This window comes from Gallinula chloropus (genome assembly GCF_964237585.1).
Source record: "Gallinula chloropus genome assembly, contig: HAP1_SCAFFOLD_795, whole genome shotgun sequence".
Classification (NCBI taxonomy): domain Eukaryota; kingdom Metazoa; phylum Chordata; class Aves; order Gruiformes; family Rallidae; genus Gallinula; species Gallinula chloropus.
In genome coordinates this window covers 954-12,068 of record NW_028168422.1, presented here as the reverse complement: position 1 = coordinate 12,068, position 11,115 = coordinate 954, and the positions used below count along the sequence as shown (strand labels likewise).

The 11,115-nt window shown below is 65.9% G+C and overlaps 1 protein-coding gene across 1 annotated transcript; it reads left to right on the top strand.

The window, feature by feature from the left end:
- Positions 1-497: 497 nt before the first annotated feature.
- On the top strand, positions 498-5,910 carry LOC311204473 (protein cornichon homolog 2-like; the record flags this gene model as incomplete). Its single annotated transcript, XM_084280896.1, has 4 exons — positions 498-571; positions 1,260-1,372; positions 2,746-2,889; positions 5,883-5,910. Coding segments are annotated over 4 exons (359 nt in total), but the record flags the coding sequence as incomplete, so codon positions are not given.
- Positions 5,911-11,115: the final 5,205 nt, after the last annotated feature.

The window sequence follows — 11,115 nt, the reverse complement described above, 5'->3', positions numbered from 1 at the left end:
GGACCCCCCTATACCCCCATTTTCCCCCCCCCAGCCCCCCCCCCCCGAAGTCTTCGGACCAACCCCCTGAACCCCCAGACCACCCTGGGACCCCCCCCAGAGCCCACCCTGAGCCCCCCCAAATAGCCCAAGACCCCCTCAGACCCCCCCATAAATCATCCTGCCCCCCCCAAACCCCCCACTTCATCCCCCCACAGGCTGCCCCAACCCCCCGAGACCACCCTGGCACCTCCCCAGAGACCCCCAAATAGCCCAAGACCCCCCCCTAAACCACCCTGGGGACCCCCAAACCTCCCATTTCCCCCCCCTCCAGGCCCCCCAAAAGCCCCCAGACCCCCCCTGGGCCACCCCAGAGCCCCCCCACCCCCCAGTAGCCCCCAATACCCCCCCCAAACCCACTCCAGGTCACCCCCCCTTGAACTCCCTGCTTAAGCCCCCAGCCCACCCAGGGATCCCCCAGCGCCCCCCCCCCCAATTCCTCCCCCCCCCCCCCCCAGGTGATGCCAAAGTGCGGGGAGGGGGCGTGTCCTATACGGGGGGCGTGGTCAACGCGGGAGGGGGCGTGTCCTCTGTGGGGGCGTGTCCCAGGACCAGGGGGCGTGTCCCATAGCAGAGGGGGCGTGTCCTATGGCAGAGGGGGGCGTGTCCTCTGTGGGGGCGTGTCCCAGGACAAGGGGGCGTGTCCCAAGGTGCAGGGGGCGTGTCCCAGGCGGGAGGGGGCGTGTCCTCTGTGGGGGCGTGTCCCAAGGTACAGGGGGCGTGTCCCAGGACAAGGGGGCGTGTCCTCTGTGGGGGCGTGTCCCAAGGTGCAGGGGGCGTGTCCCAGGCGGGAGGGGGCGTGTCCCAGGACAAGGGGGCGTGTCCCAAGGCGCAGGGGGCGTGTCCCGTGTCCGAGGGGGCGTGTCCTGCGGGGGGCGAGGGGCGTGTCCTCCAGGGGGGCGTGTCCCAGGGCCGAGGGGGCGTGTCCTCTGTGGGGGCGTGTCCCAAGGTGCAGGGGGCGTGTCCTGCTGGGGGTGAGGGGCGTGTCCTCTGGGGGGGCGTGTCCCATGACATAGGGGGCGTGTCCTGTGTTGGGGGCGTGGTCTCTATGGGGGCGTGTCCCTCGAGGCCGGGGGGCGTGTCCTCTGTGGGAGGCGTGTCCCCGGGCTCTGGGGGCGTGTCCCTCGGCGGGGGGGCGTGTCCTCCGGGGGGGGGGGCGTGTCCCTCGGCGGAGGGGGCGTGTCCTGCCCCGGGGGGCGTGTCCTGACGGGGTCCCGCAGCTGGTGGTGCCCGAGTACTGCATCCACGGGCTCTTCTGCCTCATGTTCCTCTGCGCGGCCGAGTGGGTGACGCTGGGGCTCAACCTGCCGCTGCTGCTCTACCACCTCTGGAGGTGGGGAGGGGGCCTGGGGGGGGCCTGGGGGGCTGGGGGGGGCATGGGGATGTCCTGGGGGCTGGGGGGGGAATGGTGGGGTCCTGGGGGGCTGGGGGGAGGGAATGGGGGGGTCCTGGGAGGGGAATGGGGGGGGTCCTGGGGGGCTGGGACTGAACCTGCCACTGCTGCTCTACCACCTCTGGAGGTGGGGAGGGGGCCTGGGGGGGGCCTGGGGGGCTGGGGAGGGAATGGGGGGTCCTGCGAGGGGAATGGGGGGGGTGCTGGGGGGCTGGGACTGAACCTGCCGCTGCTGCCCTACCACCTCTGGAGGTGGGGAGGGGGCCTGGAGGGGGCCTGGGGGGCTGGGGGGGGCATGGGGATGTCCTGGGGGGCTGGGGGGGGAATGGGGGGGTCCTGGGGGGCTGGGACTGAACCTGCCGCTGCTGCTCTACCACCTCTGGAGATGGGGAGGGGGCCTGGGGGGGGCCTGGGGGGCTGGGGAGGGAATGGGGGGTCCTGGGAGGGGAATGGGGGGGGTGCTGGGGGGCTGGGACTGAACCTGCCGCTGCTGCCCTACCACCTCTGGAGGTGGGGAGGGGGCCTGGGGGGTTCCTGGGGGGCTGGGGAGGGAATGGGGGGTCCTGGGAGGGGAATGGGGGGGGTCCTGGGGGGCTGGGGCTCAACCTGCCGTTGCTGCTCTACCACCTCTGGAGGTGGGGAGGGGGCCTGGAGGGGGCCTGGGGGGCTGGGGGGGGCATGGGGATGTCCTGGGGGGCTGGGGGGGGAATGGGGGGGTCCTGGGGGGCTGGGACTGAACCTGCCGCTGCTGCTCTACCACCTCTGGAGGTGGGGAGGGGGCCTGGGGGGCTGGGAGGGGTCCTGGGAGGGGATTGGGGGGTGCTGGGAAGGGAATGGGGGGGGTCCTGGGGGGCTGGGGCTCAACCTGCCACTGCTGCTCTACCACCTCTGGAGGTGGGGAGGGGGCCTGGGGGGCTGGGGGGGGGGGAATGGGGGCTGAGTGCAGGGCTGGGGTTGTGGGGCTAGGGGAGCCTGAGGGGGTCCTGGGGGCTGGGAGGGGTCCTGGAGGGCTGGGGTTGTGGGGCTGGATGAGCTGGGGGGGTCCTGGGGGGGTCCTGGGGGGGGCTGGGACTGAACCTGCTGCTGCTGCTTTACCACCTCTGGAGGTGGGGAGGGGTCCTGGGGGGCTGGGGAGGGAATGGGGGGTCCTGGGGGGGTCCTGGGATGGGAATGTGGGGGTCCTGAGGTGCCCCGTGAGACCCCCACAAGCTGTGTGGGGTGCCCCCTGAGCCCCCCCAGTGCCCCCCCTGTGCTATATGGGCTGCCCCCCGGTGTGACCCCCCCCCAAACCCCCCCCCTTCCCCCCCCCCCAGGTACTTCCACCGCCCGGCCGACGGCTCGGAGGGGCTGTTCGACGCCGTGTCCATCATGGACAGCGACATCCTGGGCTACTGCCAGAAGGAGGCCTGGTGCAAGCTGGCCTTCTACCTGCTGTCCTTCTTCTACTACCTGTACAGGTGCACTGGGGGCACTGGGAGCACTGGGAGGGCACTGGGAGGGCACTGGGAGGCACTGGGAGGGCACTGGGAGGCACTGGGAAGGGACTGGGAGGCACTGGGGGCACTGGGGGGCTGGCCTTCTACCTGCTGTCCTTCTTCTACTACCTGTACAGGTGCACTGGGGGCACTGGGAGCACTGGGAGGGCACTGGGAGGGCACTGGGAGGCACTGGGAGGGCACTGGGAGGCACTGGGAAGGGACTGGGAGGCACTGGGGGCACTGGGGGGCTGGCCTTCTACCTGCTGTCCTTCTTCTACTACCTGTACAGGTGCACTGGGGGCACTGGGAGCACTGGGAGGGCACTGGGAGGGCACTGGGAGGCACTGGGAGGGCACTGGGAGGCACTGGGAAGGGACTGGGAGGCACTGGGGGCACTGGGGGGCTGGCCTTCTACCTGCTGTCCTTCTTCTACTACCTGTACAGGTGCACTGGGGGCACTGGGAGCACTGGGAGGGCACTGGGAGGGCACTGGGAGGCACTGGGAGGGCACTGGGAGGCACTGGGAAGGGACTGGGAGGCACTGGGGGCACTGGGGGGCTGGCCTTCTACCTGCTGTCCTTCTTCTACTACCTGTACAGGTGCACTGGGGGCACTGGGAGCACTGGGAGGGCACTGGGAGGGCACTGGGAGGCACTGGGAGGGCACTGGGAGGCACTGGGAAGGGACTGGGAGGCACTGGGGGCACTGGGGGGCTGGCCTTCTACCTGCTGTCCTTCTTCTACTACCTGTATAGGTGCACTGGGGGCACTGGGATGCACTGGGAGGGCATTGGGAGGCACTGGGAGGCACTGGGAGGGCACTGGGAGGCACTGGGAGGAGACTAGGAGGCACTGGGAGGGCACTGGAAGGCACTGGGGGGCACTGGGAGGGCATTGGGAGGCACTGGGAGGGCACTGGAAGGCACTGGGAGGCACTGGGAGGGCACTGGGAGGGCACTGGAAGGCACTGGGGGGCACTGGGAGGGAACTGGGAGGCACTGGGAAGGGACTGGGAGGCACTGGGAGGAGATTGGGAGGCACTGGGAGGAGATTGGGCAGCACTGGGAGGCACTGGGAGGGCACTGGGAGGCACTGGGAAGGGACTGGGAGGCACTGGGGGCACTGGGGGGCTGGCCTTCTACCTGCTGTCCTTCTTCTACTACCTGTACAGGTGCACTGGGGGCACTGGGAGCACTGGGAGGGCACTGGGAGGGCACTGGGAGGAGATTGGGAGGCACTGGGAGGGCACTGGAAGGCACTGGGGGGCACTGGGAGGGCACTGGAAGGCACTGGGAGGGCACTGGAAGGCACTGGGAGGGCACTGGAAGGCACTGGGGGGCACTGGGAGGGAACTGGGAGGCACTGGGAAGGGACTGGGAGGCACTGGGAGGAGATTGGGAGGCACTGGGAGGAGATTGGGCAGCACTGGGAGGCACTGGGAAGGCACTGGGAGGCACTGGGAAGGGACTGGGAGGCACTGGGGGCACTGGGGGGCTGGCCTTCTACCTGCTGTCCTTCTTCTACTACCTGTACAGGTGCACTGGGGGCACTGGGAGGCACTGGGAGGGCACTGGGAGGCACTGGAGGGGCACTGGGAGGAGATTAGGAGGCACTGTGAGGGCACTGGAAGGCACTGGGGGGCACTGGGAGGGCATTGGGAGGCACTGGGAGGGCACTGGAAGGCACTGGGAGGCACTGGGAGGGCACTGGGAGGGCACTGGAAGGCACTGGGGGCACTGGGAGGGCACTGGAAGGCACTGGGGGGCACTGGGAGGGAACTGGGAGGCACTGGGAAGGGACTGGGAGGCACTGGGAGGAGATTGGGAGGCACTGGGAGGAGATTGGGCAGCACTGGGAGGCACTGGGAGGGCACTGGGAGGCACTGGGAAGGGACTGGGAGGCACTGGGGGCACTGGGGGGCTGGCCTTCTACCTGCTGTCCTTCTTCTACTACCTGTACAGGTGCACTGAGGGCACTGGGAAGCGACTGGGAGGCACTGGGAGGAGATTGGGAGGCACTGGGGGGCACTGGGAGGAGATTGGGAGGCACTGGGAGGAGATTGGGAGGCACTGGGGGGCACTGGGAGGAGATTAGGAGGCACTGGGAGGGCACTGGAAGGCACTGGGAGGGCACTGGGAGGGCACTGGAAGGCACTGGGGGGCACTGGGAGGGAACTGGGAGGCACTGGGAAGGGACTGGGAGGCACTGGGAGGAGATTGGGAGGCACTGGGAGGAGATTGGGCAGCATTGGGAGGCACTGGGAGGCACTGGGAAGGGACTGGGAGGCACTGGGGGCACTGGGGGGCTGGCCTTCTACCTGCTGTCCTTCTTCTACTACCTGTACAGGTGGCACTGGGGGCACTGGGAAGGGACTGGGAGGCACTGGGAGAAGATTGGGAGGCACTGGGAGGGCACTGGGAGGCACTGGGGGCACTGGGCGGGCACTGGGAGGCACTGGGAAAGGACTGGGAGGCATTGGGAGGCACTGGGGGCACTGGGCAGGCACTGGGAGGCACTGGGAAAGGACTGGGAGGCATTGGGAGGCACTGGGGGGGGCACTGGGGGGGCACTGGTCCATACTGAGAGTGCTGGGAGGCACTGGGGGGGCCCAGGTGGGCACTGGGAGGATACAGTGGGGGGGGCACTGGTTCATACTGGGAGCACTGGTAAGTACTGGGGGGGCACGGATCCATACTGGGGGGCACTGGCAGGTACTGGGAGGGAACTGGTCCATATTGGGAGCACTGGTAGGTACTGGGGGGGGGCACTGGTCCATACTGGGAGCACTGGGAGGCACTGGGAGGGTGTGGGGGGGCCACTGGGAGGCGGTGGGGTGGGTAATGGGGGGGCACTGGTCCATACTGGGAGCACTGGGAGGGCCGTGGGAGGCACTGGGAGGCGCTGTGGGGGGGTACTGGTGGGGGCACTGGTCCATACTGGGAGCACTGGAGCTGCCCCTCCCCCCCCCCCCAGTATGGTCTACACCCTGGTGAGCTTCTGAGGGGGGAGGGGCGGTACCGGGACCCCTCCCCCACCCGCCGAGCGGAGCCGGAGCCGGGGCCGCCCCTCCCCCCCCGCCCCTCCCCCCCCCCGAGCTGCCGCCGTGACCGAGCGGGGGAGGGACGGACCAGTACGGACCAGTACGGACCAGTACAGCCCAGTTTGTGTGGTTCAATAAAGAGAAACGGCACCAGTGGGTTACTGGGAGCACTGGGAGGGGCTGGGGGGTACTGGGAGGGTCACTGGGAGGACTGGGAGGGTCACTTGGAGAGTTACTGGGAGCACTGGGAGGGTCACTGGGGGCACTGGGAGGGTTCCTGGGAGGACTGAGAGAGTTACTGGGAGGACTGGGAGGGTTACTGGGAGCACTGGGAGGGACTGGGAGGGTTACTGGGGGGCATGGGGAGGGGGCTGGGAGGGCACTGGGAGGACTGGGAGGGACACTGGGTGGACTGGGGGTGGGGGGCATCACTGGGGACACTGGGAGGACTGGGGGTAGTTTCCCAGTTGGAACTGGGAGCACTGGGAGCGTTGGGTTGGTACTGGGGCGGGGGGGGGGGGGTGGTCCCAGGGTGTCACTGGGAGCACTGGGATGGAGCTCTCAGGTTACTGGGAGCACTGGGATGGAGCTCTCAGGGGTACTGGGAGCACTGGGATGGAGCTCTCAGGGTTACTGGGAGCACTGGGATGGAGCTCTCAAGGGTTACTGGGAGCACTGGGATGGAGCTCTCGGGTTACTGGGACCACTGGGAGGGGTACTGAAAGCACTGGGATGGAGCTCTCAAGGGTTACTGGGAGCACTGGGAGCACTGGGATGGAGCTCTCAGGGGTCACTGGGAGCACTGGGAGGGTCGCTGGGAGCACTGGGACCCCCCGCCCCTCCCCCAGTGACACGGCGGCTGCAGCACCGGCTTTATTGGGGGAGGGGACGCTACAGCCCGGGGACGGGGGGACAGGGACAGGGGGACAGGGTGACACAGGTGGTCACAGGGGGACACGGGTGACACTGGCACGGTGACAGGGTGACACTGACAGGGTGACACGGGTGACAGGGTGACGGTGACAGGGTGACAGGTGGTCACAGGGTGACACGGGTGACAGTAACAGGGGGACAGGGTGACACTGACAGGATGACACAGGTGACACTGACAGGGGGACAGGGTGACAGTGACAGGGTGACAGGGTGACGGGGACAGGGGGACAGGGTGACAGGGTGACACTGACAGGGGGACAGGGTGACACAGGTGGTCACAGCGTGACACGGGTGACAGCGACAGGGTGACGGTGACACTGGCACGGTGACAGTGACGGGGACAGTGACAGTGACAGGGGGACAGGGTGACAGTGACAGGGGGACACGGGTGACACAGGTGGTCACAGCGTGACATGGGTGACAGCGACAGGGTGACAGGGGTGAGGTGGGGACACTACAGCACGCTGACACGGGTGACATGGGGTGACACTGGCACAGTGACAGGGTGACACGGGTGACACGGGGTGACACTGGCACAGTGACAGGGTGACGTGGTTGATGATGGGGGTGACACTACAGCCCGGGGATGGGGGTGACAGTGACACGGTGCCACGGGTGATGCAGGTGACAGGGGGACAGGGTGACACTGTGACACAGGGACATGGGTGACAGGGTGACGGGGTGACACGGGGACACGAGTGACAGTGACACTGACATGGGTGTGGGGACACTACAGCGCGGGGACACGGCCGATGACAGGGTGACACGGGGACACGGTGACACAGCAACACCTTGACGTGGTGACACGGTGACACACTGATGTGGTGCTCTGGTGACATGGTGACGTGTTGATGAGGTGACACACTGTCACAATGATGTGTTGCCATGGTGGCGTCATGGTGACATGGTGACAGGTTGCCACGGTGATGTGATGTCATGGTGACACGTTGCTATGGCGCCATGGTGACGTGTTGTCACGGTGACACAGCGCTGTGTTGTTGCCGTGGTCCCCTGATCCCTGTGTCACAGTGACACATCATCATGGTGACACAGCGACACGTTGCCATGGTGATGTGACAGCACAGTGACACGTTGTCGTGGTGACACAGTGACACGTTGCCATGGTGATGTGATGTCACGGTGATGTGTTGTTGCCATGGTCCCCTGTCCCTGTGTCATGGTGACACGTTGCCATGGTCACACAGCGACACGTTGCCATGGTGATGTGACAGCACAGTGACACGTTGTCATGGTGACAGGTTGCCATGGTGATGTGATGTCACGGTGACACGATATGGTGCCATGGTGACACGTCACAGTGTTGTCACAGTGACACGGTGTCGTTGCCATGGTTCCCTGTCCCCGTGTCACGGTGACACGTTGCCATGGTGACACAGCACCACGTTGCCGTGGTGATGTGACAGCACAGTGACATGTTGTCATGGTGACACAGTGACAGGTTGCCATGGTGATGTGATGTCATGGTGACACGTTGATATGGCGCCATAGTGACACGTTGTCATGGTGACATGTCACAGTGTTGTCACAGTGACACGGTGTTGTTGCCATGGTCCCCTGTCCCTGTGTCATGGTGACACGTTGCCATGGTGACACAGTGACACGTTGCCATGGTGATGCGATGTCACGGTGCCTTGTTGTTGCCATGGTCCCCTGTCCCCATGTCAGGGTGACACGTTGCCATGGTGATGCGATGTCACAGCGATGTGTTGTTGTCACGGCGCTGTGTCCACGTGTCATCGTGGTGTCACAGCTTCATGGTGACACGTCACAGTGACACAGTGACAGGTTGCCATGGTGATATGACAACACAGTGACACATTGATGTGGCACCATGGTGACAGGTTGTCACGTTGTGATGGTGAAACATTGTCACAGTGACATGTCACAGTGACACGTAACGGTGTTGTCACGGTGACACGGTGCTGTGTTGTTGCCATGGCCCTCTGTCCCTGTCACGGTGACACGTTGCCATGGTGATGTGATGTCACGGTGCTGTGTTGTTGCCATGGCCCTCTGTCCCTGTGTCACGGTGACACGTTGCCATGGTGACACAGTGACACGTTGCCATGGTGACGCAATGTCACGGTGACGTGTTGTTGCCATGGTCCCCTGTCCCCATGTCAGGGTGACACGTTGCCATGGTGATGCGATGTCACGGCGCCGTGTCCGCGTGTCATTGTGGTGTCACAGTGTTGTCACAGTGACAGGTTGCCATGGCGATATGACGACATGGTGACACATTGATATGGCGCCATGGTGACAGGTTGTCACAGCGACACGTTGTCACGGTGTTGTCACAGTGACACAGTGCTGTGTTGTTGCCACGGTCCCCTGTCCCCGTGTCACGGTGACATGTTGCCATGGTGACACGTTGTTGTCACGGTGACGTGTCCCCCTATCATTGCGGTGACACGTCGTCATGGTGACACAGTGACATGTTGCCATGGTGATGTGATGTCGCGGTGACACAGCATCACGGTGACACGTTCCCATGGTGACACATCATCACGGTGACACGTTGCCACGTTGATACATCGTCATGGCAACACAGCGTCACAGTGACAGGTTGCCATGGTGATGTGATGTCGCGGTGACACGTTGCCATGGTGACACAGCAACACGTTGCCATGGTGATGTGATGTCACGGTGACACGTTGCCACGGTGACACAGCATCACCGTGACACGTTGCCATGGTGACACATTGTCACAGTGACACAGCATCATGTTGCCATGGTGATGTGATGTCGCGGTGACACGTTGCCATGGTGATGTGATGTCACGGTGACAGGTTGCCACAGTGACACAGCATCACCGTGACACGTTGCCATGGTGATGTGATGTCACGGTGACACGTTGCCACGGTGACACAGCATCACGGTGACACGTTGCCATGGTGACACATTGTCACAGTGACACAGCATCACGTTGCCATGGTGATGTGATGTCGCGGTGACACGTTGCCATGGTGATGTGATGTCGCGGTGACACGTTGCCACGGTGACACAGCATCACGGTGACAGGTTGCCATGGTGATGTGATGTCACGGTGACACGTTGCCATGGTGACACGTGTCACCCTCAGGCCCCGCCCCCTCCCAGCCCCACCTGCACCGTCAGCAGCGGCGCCGCCCGGCCGGGACCCAACACCAGCACCTGGGGGGAGGGGGGGGAGGTCAGGGACCCCTGGGGACACCCAGGGACCCCCCCAGAGACCACCCACCCCTGACACCCCCTGGGACCCCCCCAGGGACACCCCAGGGACCCCCCAACCCCTGACACCCAATGGGATCCCCCTAGGGACCCCCCCACTTTGGGACAACCCCCCCTGGACCCCCCACCCCTGACCCTCCCATGGACCCCCCCAATGGGACCCCTCCAGGGACCCCCCCAACCTCTGACCACCATATTTGGGCGCCCCCTACTTTGGGCCCCCCCATATTTTGGGTGCCCCCCCTTAGGTGCCCCCCCCATGTTGGCTGCCCCCCCCATATTTGGGTGCCGCCCCCATTGGCTCCTCCCCCCTTTGGCTCTCCCCCTCCCCATATTTAGGTGCCCCCCCCCGCTCCTTGCCCCCCCCCATTGGGTGCCCCCCCCCCCCATATTTAGGTGCCCCCCATCTTTGTCCCCCCCCCTTGGGTGCCCCCCCCACTTTGGGCCCCCACATGGCTGCCCCCCCCCATATTTGGGTGCCCCCCCCATTGGCTCCCCCTCCCTTTTGGCTGCCCCCCCCCCCCCATATTTAGGTGCCCCCCCTCTTTGCCCCCCCCCATTGGGTGACCCCTCATTGAGTGCCCCCCATTGCTCCCCCCCATATTTGGCTGCCCCCCCATATTTGGTTGCCCCCCCATTGGCTGCCCCCCCCCCCCCATAGTTGGGCCCCCCCCCCAATTCGGGTGCCCCCCCCCTCACCTGCAGGCGCCCCGGGCCGCCCCCCCCCAGCTCCAGCCAGGTGCCCAACTCGTAGCACAGACCCGGCACCAGCAGCGGCACCTGGGGGGGCAGGGGGGGGTCAGGGGAGGTCAGGGGGGTCCAGGGGGTCCAGAGGGGTTGGGATGTTGGGGGGGAGTCAGGGGGGGGCCGGGGTGGTTGGGGGGCCGGGGGGAATCAGGGGGGGCAGGGGGAGTTAGGGGGCTCAGTGGGTCCGGGGGGTTGGGGTGCTGGGGGGGTCAGGGGGTCCGGGGGGGTTGGGGGGCTGGGGGGGGTCAGGAGGGT